A 27,562-nucleotide genomic window follows, 5' to 3' on the forward strand; every position below is an offset into this window, starting at 1 on the left:
AGCTGTATAGTTTCTGTGTGTTGCGAACCGATGTTAAGAGTGAGGGGTTGTGTGATGTACTGCACCCTTCCTGTCCCCAGGGGGCGCCCGTCCAGTGCTGCCACCGCCATATGATGCTCACAGGGAATAAGGGAAAGACAATGAGTTTTAGCGAAAGCGAGATCAACAAAACTCCCTGCCGCTCCAGAATCAATTAAAGCGGTCGTGTTAACACTCTTTCCATTAGAATGCAGGGTAATTTCCAACACAAGAGAATTTAAAGTTGAAACATGAGGACTCACCGCAACAGAATCTGTGGATGTGGATCTCCCAGAGGGTCTCACAGGACAGGAAGCTCTCAAGTGACCAGGTTGCGCGCAATACATGCATAGGTTATTCCGCCTCCTCCTCTCACGCTCGGCCGAAGAGATGTGTGTGAAGCCGATCTGCATAGGCTCGGGTTCTGTGCTGACAGAAGGATTAACAAAGAGGTTAGTTTTGTACGATGAGCGTCGAGCCCGGATGAGGTGGTCGAGACGGATGGCGAGATCCATGATCTGATTTAAAGTCTTTCCATCATCGCGGCAGGCTAGCTCTCCCTGAAGTTCAGAGATGAGACCCTTTCGGTACAGGAGCTTGAGAGGTTCCTCAGTCCAGTTCGTCTGAGCAGCGAGTGTCCGAAACGTGAGAGTGTAGTCAGACGCTGTGGAGCTTCCTTGGCGTAATGAAAGAAGAAGTTCCCCCGGATCCCTTCCATCTGCTGGATGTTCGAACACCTCTCTGAAGTGCTTAACGAAAAGATCATACGAGAAAGTAGAGAGCTGACCTCCTGACCACATCGCCGTTGCCCACTCCAGCGCTTTTCCAGTGAGGAGCGAACACACAAAGGAGATACGGCTGTCGTCGGTGGCGTGCTCCCGTGACTGGTTAAAATAAATCTCACACTGCATCAGGAAACCTTTACACGAGATAGGTGATCCATTGAATTTTTCAGGGTGTGACATTCTGAGATTGTTGGAAGAGGTACTCACAACAGGCTGAGGAAGAGCTGGCGCGGCAGGTGCAGGAGCTTGATTAGCGGCCGTGATTGCGGGAGTGAGTGCTTGAACAGATTTTACCAGTTCTTCAGTGAGATTAGTCAGTTTAACCAGCTGCTGGCGATGTGCGACCAGCTCTGATGCTTGTGACGAAACTTCATGGGCCAGGCGGTGGAAATCTGCTGGATCCGTTGGTGGCGAAGTCTTCTGTGAGGGTGAGTCAGAGGCTTGAAGATCCATTTGCAGTATTTTATTCACACAAGTTATAAAGCAGAGAGAAGCAGACATGTACTGGTGCAGACACAGTTAAAGGGATAATCCAGAACTCGTAACGAAACACAGGCGAAGGTCGAGGCAGGCAGCAAAGGTTCATAGAACAGAGTCCAGGCGGGGATCAAAGACACAGATAATAAACAGGCAGGGAATAACGCTCGGAAATGTCAGCAGGGCAAAACAAGACTTCGCAAAGTAACAATGGGGAGACAGTCCAGATAAAGGGAAGATAATAATCCACAGGTGACGGTGATGAGAATGATAAGACAAACTAGGCAGGGCTGGGAATAGATAATGACCGGGGGGAGAGAAGGGAATTGCAGTCCTAGAATTCCGGAGAGAGGGAGCGGATGAAACCAGAGGGAGGCGTAGCTGAGCGATTTGTGACAGGTTGTATAACTTTCTGTAAGGGATGATTTAGATTGCAAAACAAACCGGTCCTTGTAATTGGCGTTTCAGCGCATCGGCTGAAAGACATTCAGTTTACAACAATTGACAACAGACATTCAGTTTCCTTCCTTTCATGTCAGTATCCAGAAGCTACCGCGCTAATGGGACTCAGAAAGCTCGAGCGATTATTTTCTTCGTTTTCTGAATGCAACTAACATTTCGCACATGTACAAATTGACCAATTCAGTAAGATCTTTGCTGTGTGGCAATTATCCAGCATGCTTTTCTGCAATGACACACCAGATGTGAGGTTCGCAGAATGAAAAATAAAAGCTTCTCTGAATGGAGGCAGACCAAGTCTCTCTTGGCTCTCTAAATCACACACATCTTTTGCCTTCTGGGGTGCTTTGACATTTTCACACACTGTGGAAGTGAAACATTGACCCTATCTCAAGACCTAGATGTAATGAAAGTCTCAAAGGTTGTACTCGATTTCAGATACTAGCAAAAGTGGCTTCAAAGGCATTACGTACATTATACAACTGTAGCAGCAACTCCATATCCTTACAGCCTTTTTAGTCACACATAAACAGGACAGAAGCTCCATCTACATTCACACCACTATAACCATCAGTAGCACTTTTAATACAATCCACCCTCTTTAACAATGCAATTCAAGATCATTACTCTTTTACTTTTTAATGTACATGTGTAGAAGTGTGTCCCTAATGCATAACAGCTAACCTGAGATTCTCAAGCACGTCACCTATTAAAGCTCACACTCTTTTGTAAATATCACAATAATAATGAACTACACTGCCTTAATAAAGTCTCTAAATATCACTAAAGTGATAGTTTGAGTTGAATATACCTAAATAAATTCCTAGGAATCCAACAGTTAAGTCTAAAATTGACATGTAAACAATAGTATTTGACACATTATATTTTTTAAGATATTCTTAATATTGTTGTTGAATTCAAATCAAAATATATGATGATGGAGAAATACTGATGTGTTTCAAGAACTACAATTATTAGGCCTACTAGACCTAATAATTCTCTAATATTCTTCATGAATAAAAGCAAAGTAATATATTTAAGCTTTAAGCTGGACACAATTAACAATCGCAAAGAAAGAAAGGGAAATTTGAAGTTCCCAGCATGCTTTGATGCGTACTGTATAAGGAGAGTAAAGGTTAAAGTTAAGAATAGTTGTGTGTATATAGGACGAGATCTGTTAGTGTTTAATGTTCTGTTGTGTTGGGACTTATAGCGGTTTCTGTTGAGTTACAACTGTGGTGAAGAGCAGAGCCTGACGTGGTTAGATTGAGATACAGTAGCTTATATTAAGACTATTTAAATTTAACATTGATTTATATTAAAATCAATAATAGTATGCCATTGCAGTGCTGGTTTTTACACTGTTGTTCCAACCCAATGTTGGGTCAAATATGGACAAACCCAAACGTTTTGTTTGTGTTTGTCACCCAGCCGTTGGGTTGAATTTTTTAATTACATTTTTAACCCAACGTTTGGGTTTGTCCATATTTTACCTAAAATTTTTTTTTTTTTTTTTAAGAACAGCATTTTTTAGAGTGTGTGTGTATATATATATATATATATATATAGGAACTTTTAGCAGTTCCCGTCATAGGATCATTTTGTTGATTTTGTTTTAATTAATTAATTATTTTTTCAATTCATTTTTCATTGTAATTAAATGTTATCACTTAAACAACTTAAACAACTTGTAAACTTGAACACTATGGAATCAAATAAATAACCCATTAAACATGACCGTGTCATGATCAAAGTATAATTTATGACATTTCTCCTTCACTCTTAAAAATAAAAAGGTTCTTTATTTGCATCGATGGTTCCAGAAATAACCTTTTAACATCCATTGACCCTTTCCATTGCACAAAAGGTTATTTATTAAGGTTCTTTAGATTTGTCGTAAGTGTTATAGAACTGGCATAAAATAAAGCCAAGGACCCTATTGAGAACCCCATTTAACTTTCTTTTGTACACCTTCGTAACTTCTCCATGATAACACTGCCGTGTATTTGTGCAAATCACCACCTTTCCAACAGAATGCAAACTTTGCTGCTTGACTTTGGCAGCTCTTGGTTTCTCCTGCATCTGCTAAAGCTTCACACGGAGCGCTGAACATCAGCCCTGTCTGCCAAACGAGACAACACGGGGAAATGAGTCCCAGACGGGGAGCACAAAGACCCAGAGAGACGTGCAGGTGGGCGGAGGGGGAAATAACGGGTTAGCGCATGCAAACGCTCTCCCTCTCGCAGATGGCTTGGTTTAACAAAAAAAGAAAAAAGAACAACAAGGGAGTTGGAAACTAGTAAAAACTGTACAGTAAGCAACACCACAATACACAGCTGTTCAGAGAGCACAGAAGAATGATATTACTACAAATAGATTGATATTGCATCTAACTTTCGTCTCAGTTGTGTTTTACTGCAACACGTTTGTGTGCATCAGAAATGACTACATGAAGGTTAGACAAGCATTTCAACCAAAGGATTTGGGAAAATCTTGAAGGACAACAATGCAGAGGTTAATAGTTAAATGACTTCTTCTGTACGTTTTATTACAAGCTTGACGGATGCCATTACACAATTACAGCAGCAAACCACCTACCGTATTTTCCAGACTACAAGTCTTTTTTTCATTGTTTGACTGGTCCTGCGACTTATAGTCAGGTCTTATACTTATATATAAGCGACTTGTATATAAAAATGAATTCATACTGACTGAGATGAACCAAGAGAAAACATTACCGTGTACAGCCATGAGAGGGCGCTCTAGTTAGCGGAGTTGTTCAGAAGCGACACCGAGGAAGAACTCAATGGATTCAGTGTTGAGGAATGAGATCGGGAGCTTGGTGAACTTGCTTGGACTCGCTGGCTAATGTTAGTTTAGCCTATTCAGCCTCAGGTATATGTTCTTTATGCAATAGTGTAGCTGAATAACTGTTAATGTGTTACGCTAACACACCGGACACAATTCAGCCTGTTGTTCTGTGTGCTGTTGTGGAGCTGAATAACTTGCCTTTCCATATTAAATATCTGTGTTCTTGGTCTTGGATTTTGTGATAAAAAAAAAATAAAAAAAATGCGACTTAGTCCAGTGCGACTTATATATGTTTTTTCCTCTTCATGATGCATTTTTTAACTGATGCGACATATACTCCGGCGCGACTTATAGTCCAGTGCAACTTTTATATATTTTTTCCTCTTCATGACACATCTTTTGACTGATGCGACTTATAGTCCTGAAAATATGGTAAATGTTGACCTAAACCACACAAATACACTGACGGGCAAAATAGTGAAGCAAGAAGCAAGGCTTTCAACACTTTGAGTCAGTTGAACCATTGATTCAAGGAGATTCACAAGGTGAGGTCCTCTTTAAAGTCGGCATGAAACGGACGTTACGATCATTTTTTCGTCCCTATTGTGATGTAGTATATCAGCAACTGGAAAATCTCTGATCTACAGAAAAAATCTCTGAGGTGCACTCTTATTTTTAGTTTAAAATAAGTATACTAAAAATACACTTACCCCCAGTTTCACAGACAAGACTTACGTCTAGTCCCAGACTAAAGTACATGCACATGCATTTTAGTCCCATTGTTTTGTCTCAAGATGATGACTATTGAAGTAATGTGATTACATAAGCCATAAGCAACAAATACTGGCAAAACAAATTGACTAATCAGTACAACTCCAACCATTCGGGCCTATTTTACTCTATTGTCTTTGTGCCAGTGCAGAGACTCCCGCTACCAAACTACAGATGCAGCATTAAGTCGCACAGAGTGACAATACTGCGGTCATCAATAATCTCTGTCTTTCCTACACAGAAATTAATCACCTCTGTTGGACGGCAACATTGTGTTTGGCCATGATTATCCAACTTATAATTGTCCAGGGTTGCTCTGAAGTTGATGAATGGGGCTCTGGCTGTAATTCATAAATATGTTGCGCTTCATCACGAATTCCAGTCTGTGAGGGAACTCGAGCGAAGCCGGGCGCTTTTAATTGAGATACTTAACATGCATGACAAATGAGGCAACTCTACACACAGCAGGTTCATCACACTTCATTTTCCCCCAATGGAAGGTATGGCACATATTATACGGGAGATATGAAATCAGGGTCCACATTTTGGCTTTAGAGACTTTACAAGACTTTAGAGTTTTTTTAGTACACTAATAAGATTTGAAGTACATTACAAGTGTACATTCATTCATACATTCTTCTCTTTCACACGGCAAACTGTAGCGTGCCAAAGACAATTCAGGTTGCCTTAAGGCCAGACACTACAGATGAATAGGGTAAAATTTTTAACTAGTAGATCTCACCATGAAACTTTACCAGTTGATTACCTACATTAAGATGATACAAAAATGTATTACAAGTTTTCTGTAATGTAATGTTTAAATAAGCAAATTAGGCAATATCTAATTAAATATGCACTATTTTGCATATATTTAAAAAAAACTTTTTAAAAAGTATTGAATAAACCCAGGTTATTTTTTCATTGTGTTCACATGTTACATGGGGATTTATGGATATCTACTTTTGTTATCTTGAAAATCAGAATATAGCCTACTGTAAAAAAGAAAAAGAAAAAAGATTTTAGCCATGTTTTTTGGAATAAAATGTTATATAAATCAGGCTAGGAATAATAAATGTACAAATCCCTCTGTAAATGTCTTCATAATATAACTAGGTACAAGACTGGGAAGTTTGGTGTATATCGGTGCAACTAAAGTTAAGATTTCGGACTTGGAGAAAAAGATAAGTCATTTTGAGAAAAGATTTATCATCAGCCAATGAGATTGCGAATTCAGCCCTTTTACTTTCATGATTGGTTGCTGATAAAAAAGAAATGACCATATTTGGATGCGATAGCATTGTACAGGAGGAGAGAGAGAGCTTCCCAACGGTGTGTGTGATGACAGGGAGCAGACAGAGATCGCAGAGCAGCGGGATGATTAAGAAAGCCAACTTTTGTTACATTTATGAGAAATCTACAGACGCAAATAGACAAAGTGTAATAAAATAAAGAGCTAAATGTGTATTTCGGATTTTTTTTCAGCACAAGTCTGAAAGAAGACATGTTATTGAAGACAAATATAGAAAAATCTCAAAATTGACCAGTAAAAAATTTTTTTTATTTTTTTTTGTCTGCTGTGTCTCGCCTTAAGACAAAATAAAATCATGAAAATGACCTACGCATATCTCTTTAAAAAGCCAAAAATCCTGAAAGCGGCTGTATATTTGGCACAGCCTATGAAGTATGACAGGATGAATGGAGGACATTAGCTTGTGGTGTTCAGTTTGCTTGCATCGAATGCACCATTCATCAAAGCGCTGGTTCTGTCGTCCGCACTCTCGACTTATCGACAGTTTCATATTGACAGTACAATGGGCTTTGAGCACAGCTGGAGAAGCCTGGAGTGGAATTGATTGGGGGATTTATGTAGTGTTTGGGATAGAGAAGCTCTTCAGGGAAGCCTAAAGTGGACCTGTGGAGTCCGCGGAAGAACCGGACTCACCGCAACGCTAATGGCATGTGTGCTTGTAGGTGTCTGGGGAAAACATGACCTTAGACAGCTTGAGTCCCTCAAAAGCAGCGGCTAAATCATGTGGGATCAGCTTCTATAAACACTGCAGTAAAAATCTATGAGCCAACTAAAACCTGCAGCAGACTTTCAGGGATTGAAGGCATATGAATCATAAGGACAATGGAGATTCCAATAGATGAGGCTTGTGGTGATACAAGACTTCAGTGCTTTGTCACGGGCCTATTGCAGATGAGTATTGATCTGAGAGCATTATTATCACAGAGGGCTGAGATGAGGAAAGAGTTCTTTTTTCTTTCTTTTTTTACATTACAAAGATCTCTGATGTAGGTCACCAAAACCAATTTACTCTAAAATCTTTTCACAATCATTGAATGGTACATATGGCTCAGCTTTATTAGGTTTTGATGGATATTTTATCATCTGAAAGGCAAAAATGGTAAGACTTGCGAGTAGCATGATTTCAGGAATCATTCAGCAACAGAAATGCTGTGGGACAAGTCACGTGGCAAAGTTAAATACTTAGGCTCAGGGGTTTGTTCAAGTTACTAATCATAATAACTATGAACCATATTAATAGTGACGAATGTCTTTGCATCTAATACCAGTAATAGTATGAATACATTACAATTAATATATTTTCCCATCAAGGGAAACTATGTAAATTCTACACTGCAAAGTATTCCTACTAGATCAAATATGTTAAAGTTCTGCCCTTCATCCCATGATATTTTCCATCAAACGTCTTTCCTCCAGACAGCACACAAACAGCACACAATCGATCTCCATCTGGGTTTTAAATGGCAAGATTCACATCCGCTAACATGCCTGGCTGGTAATTAAACAGGCTCAAACATAACAAAGGTTTTGGGGACAGACATCCCATCGGTTTTAAGCCTTTAATAGAGTCATGTTCACTTTAACAGTTGGGCAAACATTGATTACAGCTTTTATTCATTCAGTAACAGTGAATGTAATATTGTATAACATTTAAGAGTTGCCATTATTTTCTTATGCTTCCTTGTCAATGAACTATGGGAGAAATGTCAAATAGTGTGTATTAAAAAGTTAGTTTTGATGTGTCTTGACATGTGGCACAATCCACGAACACAATCTTTGCGGAGGACAAACTTAATATAAGTCTTCTCTGTTATATGCACAATGCTCTATTTAAAAACAATCCAAAATCTTTTGTAGATAAATTGGTTTTTAGTGGGTATTGTCACGGACATGTTATGTGTCAGGTGAGCTCAGGTATGTAATGGTGCGTTCACACCGGACGCGAATAGCGCGTCTGGCGCGAGTGATTTCAATGTTAAGTCAATGCAAAGACGCGTTAAGCGCGTAAACAAATCCTGCGGCGCGAATGAGGCGTAGAGTGCGGCGCGGTAGACGCGAATACGCCTCATTCGCGCGTCAAGTTCGCGCAATGATTTTATAGTGCTTTTTGTGCTATTTTGCGTTTGTCGCGAATTCGCGTCTGCCGCCCGAGTTGAAAATTCTGAACTTCTGCGTCAATTCGCGCCGCGTTAACCAATCCGAGCCTGCTTGCTGCTGTCACGTGGTGAAGTGACGTGATAAACGGGGGAATGCCCGATGTCATTTTAAATTTTAAATAACTTATGTTTGGCCTTAATAAATTATTTTGTAATGACTAAATGCGTGCGTGAAAGAAGGAATGATATTGTTCAGATGTTAACTATGAATGTGACACGACACTGAACACTTGCAGTCATAGGCTACATTTCTGAATGAGATGAAGAAAAACTCACATAACGTAAATTAAAGAAGTCGTTTGACCAACGTTATAACGAGTCATTAATGTATTTTAACTTATATGTTTCATATAATAGAGCCGAAGATTGTGAATAGATATAGATTGTGAATTTAAACATTTCTGGTTGACCAGCGGCAGACGTCAGGAGGACTAGCCGAGGTGAGGCTGCTCCAGCGGGTTACATGAGCGCTGAGCGCCCGGTGATCGCCTGGATCTCACAACTCCGAAACGTCAGATCAATTTTTTTAAATAGGCGCTATCTTTATAAACAAACCACAGATTTGAGCTTTAAACAACTACATTCTCGACTGACCAACTCTTAAAACTACATTTCGTGTCACAATAACATTAGTATTTTTTAATTTCCCGCAGCACTTGCCTCTCCCAGAAGAAGCGGATTTCGCCTCGGACGCGCGTCAATTTCGCTCCAAACGCTTGCTTTTTACGCGCGTGTATTTCGCTTTGGACGCGCAAAATGCATTCAAAATGTTCAAGCGTCAAACTAGACGCGGCAGGCGCGAATTTGACGCGCTATTCGTGTCCGCACAGTTAGTGGTTCCATCTGCAAGGTCCAATTGTATGACAAGAACAGTATTAGTTAGATCGTCATCTGCTTGGAATAAATTGGACTTAAGAACAAGACAAATATCCAACATGTAATTTTAAGAAGACTCTAAAACAGATTACAATTAATAGTATTACACCAGATAATTAGTGACTGTTACGTACTGACTCTTTCAAATGCTGTATGTGTGTGAATGTGGATATGTGGATAAATGTATACATGTGGTTATGTTATATGTATGTTATATGCATGCATGTTATATTTGTGTATTTTAACTGTACATACGTTTTAGCACTTTTATGGGCCCCAGGAAGACTAGCAACCATATTGTGGAAGCTAATGGGGATCCAAATAAATTAACAAAATAAACAAAATCTCATGACATCATGACTTCTCAAAAAATCATTAGAGGTACAAATCATGCTTTTTGTTCTGAAAATAACTCACATAATATTATTTTATATTACTTAATTGTAAGATTTTGATCTCAGTAGTTTAGTAGCTTATTATTTAAGTTTGGGTCCTTGGCATCAGAAAGTTTGAAAACCCTTATAATAAACGATTTAATACAACAGTTAGTCCAGTTAGTAGTTTATACAACAGTTAATCCTCAGATTTTATGTACTCGCAAACTGTACCACCATTAATTTGTTCACCATTTTGAAAAACCTTTCAGAAGTTCATCTAACAATCATGTGAAACATAAAAAAGTACAAATAAATGTAGTGATTAATATGAGGTCCTAAATAAGTAAAAAAAAAAAGTTTACCAATAATATTACATAATTAAAATATGGATCACACATAGAAACACAACACCTTGAAATATACTAAAATATAAACACATATAAATGAGCTAGTTTGGTTAATGTGCAGTAAATAATTGTTCATATTCTCACACTGTTTGAAATAGTTGGCCAAATTATTCTTGAGAGAGTGTCACAAGCCTAAGAAGAGTGGTATTTCTTGCATGCAAAAATGCATTAAATACAAGAAGCATCTCAAATAGCCACAAATTCACTATTCAATATCCCAGCATTGCACATGCATCAATTGTGCAGATTACTCTTTGCTGCTTGTATGTGTACCAGTGGTAGAGAGTCATCAGTGATCTTATCTGTAGGCTATTTAGTGATAATGATTAATGGTGAGTCATTGAATCATTCGCTCAACCGCTCGACTCGCTGGAGGAAACAACCCACAGCGACCAGCAGCTCTCATACTCAGATTGTGTAAAAACATGACGGCATTGAGCGCAGAGCATCAACAACCACCAACAATCATGCAAAAAAAATATATATATATATTTCACAGCAATAGTCAATAGTGATAACAGTCACACAAAAGGAATAACACAAAACATAAACTTGCATCCAGGCCACTAGGTGTCAGTATAAAGTCCAAGACCACCACTGACATTATTGGGATGAATAAGAACCAGAACCAGCCTTCACTCATAGGTCTGCCCTTTGAATATCATTTGCATAATTAAAAGGGCTCATTATTCATTGTGCTGTGTGTGATGTGACAGACATTTCCTGCGCAGCTGAGAACTAATTATTTCCCAGATACATTACACTGGTATAATGTATTCCTCTGAAACTCCACTAATCACTCATAAGATGCATGTTTCCGTCCTCAAAGTTGTTCTTTTGTCCCTGCCATGACGTTAAGTACTAATTAAGCTCAATAAATCATTCATAACCTTAACTCAGCAAGTCGAAATGAATGCAAGCTGTAAAGTTGGAGTTTGATGGAGCTAGGGTTGCATTAACACTTCAAATACACACTTATTATTAGAGAGAAATGTAGAGACAGCATTGTGTGAAATAGAAGGGTAGATACAAGCTTATTACATGTCATATACAGTATATTAATTATAATAATATTGTTTAGATGTTTTTAGAATGATTTGAGGTGATGATGATTCTGTTCAGTCGAGGTCAACTTTCGGTCACTTTATGGATCATCATTATCCATGCTTTATGATCTTTGACTGTACATGTAGGCGATGATTATGTCCAGCTAACGTGTTCTTGGACGTCTCTTCTTCTCATCCCAATGACTGTTAATGTTGTTTCCAAGGATCATAGCTTGCATAATATGACTGAAGTATAAGAGCTTCTGATTGGCAATTTTTCCCTACAGTGATATCTTTGTTTTGACTCTCTCTAGGATCGGCTTGTTTGTGAACTATGATGTCCACAATATGTGAAGCATTCGCAAAATTTCGATAATAAGTAAATAAGTTCGATAAAATTCAAAATTTAAATAATAAGTAAAGAAGATAATAGATATCACGATGACACGGAGGCACCGGCGCGTGAACTGGAGTTCGTCTCATAAATGAACAGAAACTCAGCATAGCCTACTTGCCTCACAGACCTGAGAAATATATTGATTATCTAAAGAACGCTTGAAATCATACTTTTAAACAGAACAATTCAAAATGAAAGAAAACGATGTAATCTGTATGAAATGTGCATTTCTCTCTGGTGCGTTCACTACTGCGAAGATCGCGAATCAGCATCGTCAACTTCATCTTTGCAGCTGACGCAGAAATCACGTTTATTAATAAACAATTAAAATGTCTCCTTCCTATACTTGACATATTCATAATCATTACTTTTGCCAGTTCTTTGTGACAACTTTTAGCTGCTATATTTCACATAATCATTATTTTTGCCGCTTCTTTGTGACAGCTTTCAGGTGCTTTATTGGCAGCGCCACCTTTACATGTTACATGAACGCGTCACCACTGCATCAGCACCGAAAACATGGAGTAAAAAAAAATAAAAAAAATGATTATATGAACTGAATTGTGGGTCAAAAATCGTGATACGAACCGAATCGTGGGTTTGGTATATCGTTGGTCCGACACTATGTTGCTGTCGGTTTAGCCTCGTGATTGTTTCAGCGTACAGGGTAGGAAACCTTTGAAATCTTTAAAGAGTCTCAAGCTCATTAGTAGAGCTCCAGGTTTAAAGACGTTGATGTTTCTCATTTTGAAACAGAATGTGTGAGTCAGGCAAAAATAGCTAATAGACTTGCGTTCATTCAGTAACCGACTGTTATACATAATTGTCTTGCTTGGTTTTGCTTCAGCAATTCACAGATTGTCCCCCTGGAGTGGCATTTTAGGACTATTACGGTGAAATATTAATTGAAATGCTGCTGTTCATCACTATGTTTTTGTCATATCAAATAGTGTCTTTTTTTGTATTTAGTGTAAATATTTAATCTAGTTTAATGGTTTCACTTTACAGTTTTTACCAACTGTTTACACACTAAATCTTTTCATGTCACACGATTTTTGAAACCTCTCACTCAAAGTGCAAAACTACACACCAAATCTCCAAAACCATAAGCTATTTCTCAGCCTTTGACTCAGTTTTCAATTGCATAAAACACTTTTTTTCAAAACACTACACACAATTCTCGACCTAAAACACAAAAATCTAACGGGAAGTGACTTGCTTTCCTTTTCCAAACACAACCAATCAAAATGCTACACTTATTCACCAGGCCACACACACACTCCTCACATGTGCAAACACTAGAGTAATTGCTGATCACACAATCACTGCTTTACTGTAGTATAGACCTATGAATACAGTAGGTCACAGGTCAGATTACCTGTTTTGAACAATGTATTATTGGGACCCCCCAGGACCACACACACAACAATTGTGTTCTTTACTGTATTCTAAAGAATATTTTTTTGGTTTACATATGTTTATGTTTTTTTCTGTTTCTACATTGCATTGGTGTTTCCAGTGTAGATCATTCATAAGGTTTACAGTGTACTTGTTACCAGCAGATTCCTGTCACTGTAGAACATTGTATTGAAGTGTAGATATAAGCTTATGAAAGACCAAAGAGCTTTAGATTTAGAACAGCAGTGTTTGCATGATATATCCAAAAATGTACTATTATGAAAGATGTGTTTGCCATTTGATGCAAATGCTTCATTCTGACTTGTGTTTATGGCATTTTGAATGTAGTGTTACATTTTGAAGGAGATGTGAAGCATTTAGCATTTTGTGTGTGCAGTTTTGGGAATTGTGTAGAGTTTTGAAAATAGGAGACATAGTTTTGAAAACGTGTGTAAGCAGTTGGGAAAAACCGTAATTGACATTAATTGATTTAAATATATATATATATATATATATATATATATATATATATATATTACACTCTAAAAAATGCTGGGTTGTTTCAACCCAATTTTGAGTAAAGTAGGGACAAACCCAAACGTTGGGTTAAAAATGTAATTTAAAAATTCAACCCAACGGCTGGGTTTGTTCATATTTTACCCAAAATTGGGTTGAAACAACCCAGCATTTTTTAGAGTGTATATTTTATTTGATTATCTGATTGCTTTTAATTAAAAGGACACTGGCCCCTTCCGTTAACCTTAGTGTACCTTGTGTAAAGTATATCTTGACTGTATTTGCACTAAGTCACAAGCATCTTCCTCTTTTGAAGCGGACACAGCTGTGTCTCCTAAAGCTTCCAGCATTTCTTCTGATTCTTGAAGGTGGAGTTTATTTGCACAGGCTTGTATGACCTCTCCTCCAGCTGACAGCTGTATTAAGCGAGTAACATAAAGGAGATTAGGAGTGTTTACTTTCCCAAGCGCTGTGACTCTATCCGGAGCATCAGAAAACAGGAGCTAACACTCGCGCTGCAGAGCGAGGCTCATATACATTCAGCCGGAGCCCGGATACAAGCAATCACAGGTCACTGTCCCCACTTCCCAAAGGCCAACGGCATGGCCACCTTATTCCGGGATGAAATTGAAATGTTAATGAATGCTATTCATCATCAGAGCTCAGAAATGACTGAGAGCATGAGGGGTTTTCTGAGAAAGGAATATAATCCTTCTACTACTGGATACAGAAATAGAAAGTACAACTATGGTGTTCGATTAAACAACACACACTGCTTTACTTCTTTGGCACATGGAGCAGTAATGTGTCTGGACTACGTAAATTTTCTTTAATGTACTTGCAACCGAGAACATAATTCCCTCACTGGCAGGCTTTTAAGAACTAATTTACTATCGAATGAAAAAAAATAAAAATCATTAATCGTAACATGTCAGAATAGCTTTCATAAAGCCTGCTAATGATCTGTGCTTTCACACTTTTAGACCAAAGCATCATGACCATTCAGTAGACCCTCATCATTTTTAAATGCACTTTTATATATAAGATGCATGATTATTGTAGGTTAAGAATAGTGTTTGTCTAAAATGCTGTGACAGAAAACACACATTCACAGCTGTGAAGAAATTCAGATTGAAATCTGCTGCTCCTTGTAAAAAACAAAAACAAAAACAAAAAACACTTTAATTCCATTAAATGTGCACTTGTAGTGTACTTTAAAGCATAAAAGCCTATTAAAACACTGTACATGCAGATAATATAAGATTAATGGAATGAAAGGCCACTTAAGTGTATGACTATGGGCCCTATTTTAACGATCTGAAACGCAAGTGTCAAAGTGCAAAGCGCAAGTAACTTTGTGGGCGGATCCCGGCGCTGTTGCTATTTTCCCAGCGGGATAAATGACTCTTGCGCCCGACGCAAATGTAAAAGGGGTTGGTCTGAAGTAGCTTCATTATTCATAGGTGTGGTTTGGGCGTAACGTGAAATAAACCAATCAGAGCGCCATCTCACATTCCCTTTAAGAGCAGGCGCGCTTGTTCCAACGCGGATTGCTATTAACGGCGGATTTGCCGGCGCACGCCAGGAGCAGTTCACAGCCGAGGAGGCCGATGTTCTCGTCAGGACCGTAAAACACAGAGAAGTGACATTGGGGATGATGGGAGAAACCCACCCAAATTAGGTTCGGTTAAACAGGCGTATAATTTGGGTAAATGTGTAGCCTAATCTAGATTTTTTTTTTTTTTTAATCTAGATAGATCTTTTTCACATCTTCACGGACACAACAATGATTTCCCTCGTGTGTTAATATTTTTCCTTGTAATAATGTATGATTTGTAAAAATGAAAACTGCTGCATCTGTTTATATTAGAGAATCAAAGTGGATGCGCGTTAACATTATGGCCAAGCACGCGCCCTTAAAATACCATATCACTAACGCGCAACGCGCCACTGTCTTTAGACTGTTTTTTTCCTGATCAATGGCGCAATTGCTTTCTAAAACTGGAAAATAGCACCATGGAAGTTTTGCGCCGGAACACGCCTTCTCTTTGCGCTGAACCTCCCCCGCGAGCGCAAGTTCATTCCCTAATTTACCGACGTGCGTCTGTGGAGGGAAAAGTCCGCTGTGCGCGGGTGCAAAATAGGAATGATACATGCGTCGGTGTTCAAAGTCAATTGCGCTGGGTGCAAGATAGGGCCCTATATGTTCTTAACACACTTCAAAGTGCACTTTGTAATAATACATACAAGTTTTATTTTTAAAGTACATTTTAAATAATGTTTTAATAGTTTTTTGTCGTGCTTTAAAGACATACACTTATTTGATATGTCGCCTAACATACATATAAAGTGATTATAATTTTTAACTGTAGTTTATTTAATATTACATTTAAATGTAATATATATTTTAAATATTATATAAAATGCAACTTAATTATTACAAATGTGTAATTACAAATATATATAAATACATATAAATTAAATTTTAGTTTAGCATAAATGCTTGTTAGTATACTCTGCAGTAACTTTAACCATATTTCAAAGACAATTGGTAATTATGAAATTACATATAAAGACATACTTAAGTAAAAAAAATAAGTTTAAAGTTGAGTTGATTGCATTAAATTAACTATAACTACATTAACTACATTGTCATTTAATTGTGATTAACATGCAATTAAGTGTCTAAGAACATTACATTCAGTTTGCGCTTATATATTATTTTAAAACATTTATTTATAAAGCAGTTTCAAAATGGACCAAAGTGCTGTACATAAATAGCATACAAGTCTAGAATTTAAACGTTTTAAAATTATATTATTCAACTATTTATTTTAATAGTGTGATAAAGTGTACTTTTTCCACCAGGGTCATCTGACTTGAAACTAACAACTAACAAACAATCTGTCCCTTTTTATACCTCGAAAATGCATGGTCATCACTAGCTGTCAAGTTCTGCTGCAATTTTGCTTGGTTTATTATTATCATTATGTTAAAATAATAAAAATAAAATAATGTTAGTTGGACATGTCAACACTGATCCCTTTTTAAGCGTTCAAACTAAAGCTGTAACCCCTAGGACTGCCACTAATGTCTACTAACACACACACACACACACACACATATATATTAATAATATCATTATATTAAAATAATAAAAATAAAATAATGTTATTTGGACACTTTCAAACTAAAGCTGTGTCCCCAGGACTGCTAATGTCCACTTACACACACACACACACACACACACACACACACACACACACACACACACACACACACACACACACACACACACACACACACACACACATACTGTATGCATGATGGCGCTGCTCTTAGTCTGTACCGGATCCATATTCGAGCATGTGCTGCTGACACCATGAGAACACCTTGGCATATGTTGTGTTTGCAATAATGGCAAAAACAGCTTGGTTGTGAAAAAAGAAAGAAAAAGTAATACTGTAAATAGCTTTCAGTTTCCCTGAGGACATTTCAGCCAACAGCATCTGTGGAGCTATCAGAAATAAAGAGGCAAGAGCAGTGTCATATAAAGGGCTTTGACAAGTCTATTAATAACTAACTCTGAAACAATCCAGAGGATCTTTTTCTCTTTTTTTGCATTTTGCATTGCAATAAAATACAGAACCAAAGCTAAATAAATCATTTTTAGATATATATAAAAAAGGTCCCAATACAAATAAATGTGAAAACTGTAGTAAGGAATTACAGTCCTTTTAAGTTTATTGCAAATTATGCATATATACGCAAATGTAAGAAAAAAAAAATCACTCTTCATGGTAGTGGGCGGAGCTAAAGAGCTCTTGGCGCATGTGTGCTTGATTCGATTCTCTGATTGGTGGAATTTTTGGCACAGCATTATGTAGTTTTTCTCCACGAATTACGCAGTCAAACTTATTTTTGAAGTTAGCAAGTTTAACAGCGTACTTGCTGACGCTTCAACAGCAACACAGAGCATCGATTAACAAAATCGTGGCTCACAGTAGGGGTTTCTTTTAATGTTTCATAAATTATCGTTAAAAATCAATTTAGAGGTAATGAAAAGAGTTTTAACTTCCAGAACCCGACTTCTGCGGTCTATTGGTTGCAAGGGTGTTGCTAGGCAGTTGAAAAGTGGTTGTTAAGGTGTTCTGGGTGATTGATGGGTGGTTGTGAGAACTGTGAGCCGAGTATCTCGACAGTATAAGTGCTGTAGGTACGAAGAAAGTTGTTCCTTTTGGTTAAATTGTAGCTGATTACTTTTAAATTATTATGTGTGTATATATATTACACACACACACTGTACACCCAGATTTTGTTTCTAATTAAACTTACGAGTGATCATTACTTATTCTTTTATGTTTAGTAAAAACCTGCTATCATTACTAAACAACATTAGTTGATTGTACTATTTAGCTGAAAGATTCATTGCACTAATCAGGTTTAGCAGAGATAACTTAGTATGTTTAGTTTCATAAGGAAGGGGAGGGGGTTAAAACCTGCCTGGTCACGTGAAAAGACCCGCGTCTAACGTGGCACAGGCCTTGGCAGCAGACGGTATTGAGAATTAACAGAGGTTTAGATGTTGATGAATTATTGTTTAATTTGTAGTCACCATAATGGTGACAAGTGTTGGCTTTAGTTGGGCCCTTGACATTTGAACATTAGTTTTTCTCTGGCTGCTATACCTGTGTGTTTAAAAGGCACAATTGTTATAGCAAAAAAAGCCAAGAGTAAGTGATTAGTGACTATGACTGCGTATTTATGTTATCATCAATAAAGGTCATCAACAAAGATTATAAGTCAGTAGCAGCTCATTTCATCTGGAGTTTAATCTATTATTGTCTGGATCTTGCCATATGATTGATATGAAAGACCTGTGATTTTTTTTCACCAGGAAATCCAACAGAATTGTTATAATTTGAACAGTTGTAAAAAACATTATGTAGATTTTTTTTAAAAATGCCATGTTATTTTGTCACACATAGACATCAACAATCAGCATATGACTCTCAACAATGGTGACACTCAAATGAAAAGTTTAGTTTCAGCTTGTGTAAAAAGTTAGTGTTCCATGTTAATACAACTCAACATGTTTAGTTTCAGCTTGTGTAAAAACTAAAGTGGTATAGGGCAACGGGTTTCCACGCGATTTGCGAGTAAAGTCAACTAATTCGGGTTAAGAGTGGAAATTAACACTAAGTTAAGTGAACTTTATTGTCTAAGTACATTAAATAATCATCAAGTTTGGTGAACTAAACAATTTAAGTCAAGTCTACATAAGCACCAAGTTAAGTAAACTTAAATATGCACGTTTTGGGAGAACCCATTACTCAATTAAATTGAGGGAACGAGTTTACTCAAATCAATTGAGTTCAATCAACTTATTAGGGTTTTCAGTGCACACACACACACACACACACATTTTAATTATGAGGACTCATGGAATGTCCTCATAAACCACGTTTAAGTTGCAATACCAGTAATACACGTCATTATACAAATTTGTGTCCTCATAAAACACACACACTCATAACACACACACTCACACACACACACACACACACATGCTAACTCTGAATCAACATGCACCACTTCTACAATGTCCTATGTGTAATACTCATGTGTTGTATATATACATATATACTGTATATACATGTATAGACTCAGCAAAAAATGTCTCTAATTAGAGATTTTGGCAAAATTAATATGCTGGCTGGGTCAAGGTCATATTATTAATTATCCTCCTTAATAAACATTGTCATATAAATGACCCAGACCAGGCTGAATGATTTACTGTCAGCCTTCGGTTACAGCCGTGCATCTCTGTCTTCTTCTACGGTATCCATTGTTCAGTGTATAATGTATTGAGAACACACAGGTGGTGTTCTTGAGCTGTGATTAACTCACCGCACTTCTCCAGGGTCTTCTGTCACCAACACGTCTGTCTTACAGCTGGCGATCGGGTTGATGGACAGCTCCACCGGAGGAACCACAAAGCTCTTGCTGACTGGCAGCCAAAGGCCTTGACCCAGACTGTAGGATGACCTGCAGCGAGAGTGACATCCACACACAGAGTGTAACACGTCACATGAATTTCAATGACTCTGTGTAACATGCTGGAATAAAAACACAAAGAGCTGCTTATTACAAGAAACCCACACTGACCCTGGAGGAGAAGATCTGTTCTTCACGACATGCACACATAAAGACCATCAAACTAGAGAGTAGTTGTGTGATAATGACATATGCAAATGTATTTAATAAAAAAAAACAATAACTTTTTTTTTAAATATACAGTAGGCTAAGTCTGAAATGGGCCACATAATAGAAAATGTGAAGACTTCAGTGTAGTCATAGTCTTAATTTCAGAACCCACAATCTATAAAAGAGCTTTGTGAAGAGTTTTAGCCAATCATACCACAGTTCATTTGCATATAGAAGTCTTAAAGATACAGTAAGAGACAGCGATGGGTGTCAGTGTTATTATTGCTCACTAAAACTAAAACTTTTGTTATTTATTAATAATCCATTTCGCTAATATAAAGCTTGAAATAAAGCTGAAATAAAACATTAATTCATATAATGAATATAATCAAATACATTGCATTGAAAATTAACAAAAAATGTAATTGTTGCTTAGACAACTGACAATATAAAATATATTGAAGTTGAATAACTAAAAAACGAAATACGAAAATTTAATTTAATTAAAACAATAATAATAAAATAATAAAAAATATTTAAAAAATGAACTTACATTAAATCAGTAAACAGAAGATACATAAAAAATAAAAGCAATTATTTTTCATTATTTAATCACCCCAAGTGTAGTTCCAAAAACACACACACGCACGCACATCAATTAAGCAATGAATGAATGAATGAATGAATGAATCAATCAATCAATCAATCAATCAATCAATCAATCAATCAATCAATCAATCAATCATAACTGCAGATTAGATAAGAATTAGGGATTTTTTTTCTTCAAATGACACATGTGTGACAAACAGTATATTATATGGCTGACTTAACAAATAAATTCATCATTCGTTTATCAGCAACATCATTATTTTGTCAAGATAACTGAAGCTAATTCAATATTAATTTAACCAATGAATCCATATTCTGGGAATTCAATTTGTATGATAACATGCACCCTTATTATCATACATATATATATATCATGGCGATCTGATACGAGCGCTCCGCCGCAGTCTGAGCTCCACCGGTTCCTGACCTTGAGTATAGACCGGCACATCTGAATTACTCGGGATCAATGCATACTTCCACTCATAAATAAGACAGCGATAGCCCAGGCCTTGCTCCAGCCCATCAGCTGACACTTCAGAGGCCATCGATTGCTTTCCTCAGTCCACATCAGTCAACCTCTGCCGGCTCAACTAAACGCCTTGAGTCGTCCGGTGGTTAAGACTGATGACAGCTTGGGTGAGCGAGGAGAGAGTGAATGGATGATATAAATTTCATTTATTTTCGCCTTCATGTTTAGACCTAAAGAGAAGAGCTTAGGCTGCTAGCCTGAAAATAATGGAATTTATTTTTGTATTTAATTAAGAGGAAGTTTAATAGTGGGAAGTGAAGTGAGATATTGTCATTATATTATGTAATTGACCAGCATAAAGCACACATTTGTTTCAGACGAAATGACTGACATCACTATATTCAGGTATTAGGTACTTAGGTAAATAATAGTTTGTATATCAAATAACCTTATCTTGTATAATCATAATTGACCATTCGCAAAGACCCCCCCCCCCCCCCCCCTTAGTTACTAAAGAAAATAAAGCACCCCCTTCACTAAATCCGACCTTAAACCTAACGCATACACTCTTAGAAGAAAAGAGTGTATGCGTTCCATCTCTTCCTTCTAGTTCATTTATAGCATCAAATAAACATGAATGAACATCAGAAGGAATGTTGTTTTAACCGCGGAAAGACGTCAGTACACTCCGCTTCTCAAGTTCAAATCCTCCAACGTTAATCTACTAACTCTCCTGACTGCTTTGTCGGACAAAATGGCGGATGGCGAAATATGATTGATCAGATCACCTGTCAATCAAACTCCCTGCGAAGGGTCAATATGCATCTTTCTCATATTTTGGGACAGACCTCTTCTTACGTGAAAATAACTGGAAATATGTGACTGGCTACATTTCATACATATAATTCACTGCAGTTGAAATGAACACTATGGGCTGAACAACACCTAATTATAGTGTTCCTTTTCACACAAATGAGGATTATAGGGAGAGATTATTGATTAATAAAGACTTATTTTTTCACTGTTTCTTGCACAATACGATGTTATGATCTCAAACACGTTTACCATAGTGTATGATTTGTAAACTAATATATTTGAATGTTTGCATCACATAACCAGCTCCATATGTGTGTGTTTTCTGCTGTAGTAAACTTGCTCTGAAGCTCACCTGATACACTCCTGATAAAAGACAAGTCATGATAATAGAGCTCGCGACTTGTAGAAGCAACTTAACATGGCACGGATGTGTTTTAATCTCCTGTTTGCTTTAGTTAACACTATGCGTTAGGTTTAAGGTCGGATTTAGTGAAGGGGGTGCTTTATTTTCTTTATTTTTTTAAACTAAATACAACATTAATCTTTTAATCTTTTCATTTTTAAACTTTTTTTCATGTCATGAGTGTGTAATAAATCTGCATCTACAATCCAAATTTGCCAAAAAATAATGTTACCACTTATAGCGCCTCCTGTGGATGTGTCTCTCCTGAAGGGCAGCAAAATAAACCCGGAGCAAAGTATTTCAGGTTTTACAGAAATATAGACAGCCACATATTTCCATTGATATATCAACACGCATCGTTCAGATGGCAGTCGAGCTTTCTGCAATAGATGTGACGAGCTTTTCAGACTCTCACGCCCGCAGGACAGAAACATTGAGGAATCTAAAGTGACGTGCTGCGGTTTGTGACCTGTCCTCGTTTCCTTTCTATCGCCACCATTTTCACAACACATGAAAAATAAATACACAGAGCCGCGAACATCCAGAGCGACCCAGCTTTAAACCGGCCCAGAGCTCCAGTAGAACTCACTCCTCTTTCAGGAGAACATGCCTAGGGCAAATCCTATCAGGAGACCCGCAGTGAAGCCCGCAGGCGTTCTGCGAAGCCCTGTGTTCAGTGTGCGGAGGGCCGATGCCCGGGCCGGGCCGGGACGCCCCAGGGACTGTCATGTTCAGCATGGGACCTTCTTTCAGAGGACAGATCCGGTTCTGCTGTCGAGCTTACCTGAAGATCTTCTCTGGAGCCTGTTCCCCCGTGACAAGGTCATAGCCTCTCTCCAGGTTTGAGTACGGCCATGGACTGTGGGTGGAACACACACACACACACACACACACACACACACACACACACACACACACACACACACACAGACACACACACACACACACACACACAGACACACAGACACGCACACACACACAACAAAAAACTTAATATGCAATACATGATTTATCTGACAAATATGAAAAGTAGGGATGCACCGATATGAAGATTTTGGCTGATACCGATAACCGATAATTATTTATATTTGACAGCCGATAACCGATATTTATAAGCCGATAAATCTAAATCCAAGTTTTTATATAATTTTTGAGAGACAAAAACAAAAGTCTCACCATTAAAAGGCATGTCCCAAGCACACAATTATAACGTTCTCATTATAATTTTATATAGCCTTTATGACAGACTTGTGCTGTGCATGTTGCACTTAACTATATTTTCCTTTTTTGAAGTGATTCCAATCATATTTCAAGCAATTCAAAATCATCATGCTGAACTGAAGTCTCTCAGCTAAAGGACATAATCCATTATTTATTGGCTTTAATATCTCAAGCACATTTTTTATGGGGCCGATAATGACAACATTAAAAATGAACATTTATCGTCTGATGCCGATATGGTGACCGATATATATCGTGCATCCCTACTGTAAAGCATAAATAGCAATAATAATGCATTATGGTGTCCAATCCTGCTCCCGGAGGTCCGAGATTGTAGTCTGATTAAACACATCTGGACCAGCTAATCAAAGTCTTCAGGATTATAGAGCTCTGCATGACCCTGGCTCTCCAGACGCACTGGATCTCTCTGAACTAGGCTAGACATTTTCTGAAGGACCAAAAATTGAGCTATTATGATGATAACTGTGATGTTTGACTGTAAACAGTTGTTAAGACATTCAAGTTGCATCCCAAATTATGCACTATACATTATGCACTTATACACTATGTAGTTATGCACTCATCCATGCAGTGTATGCATTTAATAAGGTTATTTTGTCATTCACTGATGCTCCCCCTCCGCTCCGCTACGTAAGTAAAGCTGTGACAGTTGGCGCATGAACTCCAACACTATTAAGTGCATTAATTAAGTGCATCATTCAGGGATTTAAAGTGCACTTTTTCTATGTGGAATTTTCCATGTAAACGCACTATTTATGCTAAAAAAAACATCATAGAATTGTGCATATATATGTGACCCTGGATCACAGCACCAGTCTGGAGTCGCACGGGTATATCTGTGGCAATAGCCAACTATACATTGTATGGGTCAAAATTGTCCATTTTTATTTTATGCCAAAAATCATTAGGATATTAAGTAAAGATCATGTTCCATGAAGATATTTTGTACATTTCTCACCGTAAATATATAAAAAAGTTATTTTTTGCAGCACAATCGTGAACATAAATGCACAACTTTAAAGGAGATTTTCTCAATGTTTAGATTTTGTTGCATCCTCAGATTCCAGATTTTTATATATTTTCTAATTTATTCAGCTTTCAGGTGATGTATAAATCTAAATTTCACAAGATTGACCCATGTGACTGGTTTTGTGGTCCAGGGTCACATATGCGAAATGGGACGTGTCTGTAATATTCTAGTCTTTCCTTCAATGCAAGTCTTTGGGATTTTTCAGCTAATAGTGATGCTAATAAATCACCCTGAAATGTGCATGTAATTGCACTGAGGTTTAGCTTTATCTTCCCATGTTGTTGTCATGTTTTCTGAGATCTCAGTCTGGGTGCAGGTTTTATTAGAGCAGCTGTTTGCTCGAGCGAGTTCATTAGCATGCGCCGCGAGAGTCAGGAAGAGGAGTTACTACACTTGGCATGAGGTGAGGTGATGAATCGTATCTCTCTGTGTTGCAGTCTTTCTCTTCCCCCTCCTCATCTCCCTGCTGTCCTGGCGTTTAGCTGGCCCTGTTTGTGAGGCGATGACAGAGAGGTTTGAGCGCTCACCCTTCATTGCGGCCCCAATCAGTGCGGACGCAGAGATGTTCATGCTCGGGGTCGGGAGCGTAACCTTCCAGACAGCTGCATTCCCCTGCAGAGAGCACAACACAGTGACAGATTATCTGCATCCGTCGCTCAACACACGTGCATCCGCTCCGGAGGAAAGGTTTTAGAGTACAGTCTGCGCTGGGAAGAGTGACATGAGGGAGCTGGTTCAGTCTCCGACACCTTCGCTATCAGATCGCTCTTATCTCGAGAGGCATCGCAGAAGTACTCGCTCTCCAAAGGTGATGCTATGAGCTGAGGACACGGGAATGATACGGATACTCCGGGACTCCAGGGGGATTGTAGCGTCAATCTCACGGAAATATGTGCATGGCACCTTCCACCCCGAAATAAAGTCTTTTTTTAAGACCATATTTTTTACATTCATACCCTTTACCACTCTAGATAAAGCATTGTGGGAAAATTCGGTTCGCGTACCTACCCCGAAGTAATACAATAAGATACAATTCTGTATCAAAATTTATAGGCAAGACAAGTATTTTGTTTGTGCATGGTTTGTAGGGTATTATACACACACACATATATATATATATACACCTATATACAAACGCACTGTAAAAAAATTGCTGCGATTATTTATCACAACTTAAAATCCAACATTGTTTCAAATTTAAAAAGTATGTGTTCATGCTTGACTTAAACTATTAAGTTTAGTTATCTTTAGTTTAGTTAAGTTGGATATTTAAGTTATCTCAACAAATTTTAAGTTGTACTAATCGCAGCCACATTTTTTACAGTGGATAACTATAGAATTAATTCTTAATGCGCACGTGAGCGCCATCAGCGTTTCTCACAGGTTCGCATTTATACTACTTTACTGAGTCGTGTAAGCAAAATTGACAAACAATTATACAGGTTTAGAGTGAAATGAGAGTACAGAAGCTTGTTTTCTTATCGAAAGTCGTTCAAATAAACATGGGGGGGGGGGGGTGATTTAAACTCAAAATAGTAAGCTTTTACAGACTTAAAAGTTCCAGTAACTTGAATTAAAAAAACTTAGTGGTCAGAACTTGAAAAACTTAGCTGACGCAACTTAATAATTGTAGTTCTTCAAAACTTTAAAAATTAAGTTGATATCTTCAACTCAAAAATTCTGTGCAGTCGGTTGCCTTGAACATTTTAGTTGAACTAACTTTTTCTTTTTGACTGTGTACACAAAATTTAAAGTAATAACAATAATGAAATGAGAAAAGGCATTTGCAACTATTTTCTTTCACAACTTTTTTTCTCACCACCTTATTTGTTGACATTCTTATATCTTGCAATTCTGAGCCGTATTAACAAATAATGTTAAATAATGTCAAATAATGTGTGTGTGTGTGTGTGTGTGTGTGTGTGCGTGTGTGTGTGTTTGTGTGTTGTTTATAAGATTTATGAGGACACAAATTTGTATAATGACATGTGTATTACACTGGTATTACAAATTAAATGTGGATTATGATGCCATTTCATGAGTCCTCATAATTCAAATAGCTTAAAAAACATAAAAAAACGATGTTTTATTAAAAAATGTAAAAATGCAGAATGTTTCCTGTGATGGGCAGGTTTAGGGATAGGGGCAGGGTAAGGTGTGTGTGTGTGTGTGTGTGTGTGTGTGTGTGTGTGTGTGTGTGTGTGTGTGTGTGTGTGTGTGTGTGTGTGTGTGTGTGTGTGTGTGTGCGTGTGTGCGTGCGTGCGTGTGTGCGTGTGTGAGTAGAACATTATTGAATATTGTGAAGCCTATAACATACATCATGTATTATGTACAACATAATCAAGTATTACTCCTGGATAATTTTATCAGTTTCCCCAAATCAAATAAACTAATTAATGGATATATTTACACCACATTTTCAAAATACTGTACACATGTAGCGATGGAAAATACGGAACCACCGAAGATAAGACTATCTGGACTAACTGCAAACTAAGGAAACACCTTTGCGAATTTTTTAATATACCAATATTCCAATGTCGTTGAAATATTCCAATATATTTCCTTTTTAATGCTATTTAGGTGTTAAAATGCTTTGTGGAGAGTGGAGAGTGACACCCCTAATATTTAAGAGTTTTTTGGCCTTAAGATTGTTTGTGAATATGTCCCTTTTTTTTCTTTTTTCATTTCTTTCATAATTTAATTATTTCTTGATTTTACACAATTCTGAGGGGAGGGAAGGCAGAATTGTGAGATATAAAATATGAAATCTGAGAAATAGTCAGAATTGTGATATAAAATGTAAATGTATCAATCTTTGAGAAGAAAAAGAAACATGCTTCCAAATGAGAGTGAGTAAATTATGACAATTATTATTGGGAGATTCTAATTTAATACATAATGTGAAAGATTGTTTTTTTTTTTTGAAAGATTACAGAAATATTTTGTCTAAAAGCTAATTAATTTCAACAATGGCTAAAAT

General features: G+C 37.5%; 1 protein-coding gene across 2 annotated transcripts in view; it reads right to left on the bottom strand.

Annotated features, from left to right (window-relative positions):
- Nucleotides 1–27,562, bottom strand: part of astn2 (astrotactin 2) — a 506,843-nt gene that overhangs the window by 216,983 nt on the left and 262,298 nt on the right. For both annotated transcript variants that reach the window (XM_079606411.1, XM_079606410.1), the window contains 3 exons: nt 25,107–25,191; nt 23,092–23,166; nt 19,714–19,851 (listed from right to left, as the gene is read on the bottom strand). In XM_079606411.1, coding sequence (XP_079462537.1) covers nt 19,714–19,851; nt 23,092–23,166; nt 25,107–25,191 — 298 coding nt within the window. The remainder of the gene's footprint in view (nt 1–19,713; nt 19,852–23,091; nt 23,167–25,106; nt 25,192–27,562) is intronic.

The sequence above is a fragment of the Phoxinus phoxinus genome, assembly GCF_949152265.1.
Source record: "Phoxinus phoxinus genome assembly, chromosome: 3".
Classification (NCBI taxonomy): Eukaryota; Metazoa; Chordata; class Actinopteri; order Cypriniformes; family Leuciscidae; genus Phoxinus; species Phoxinus phoxinus.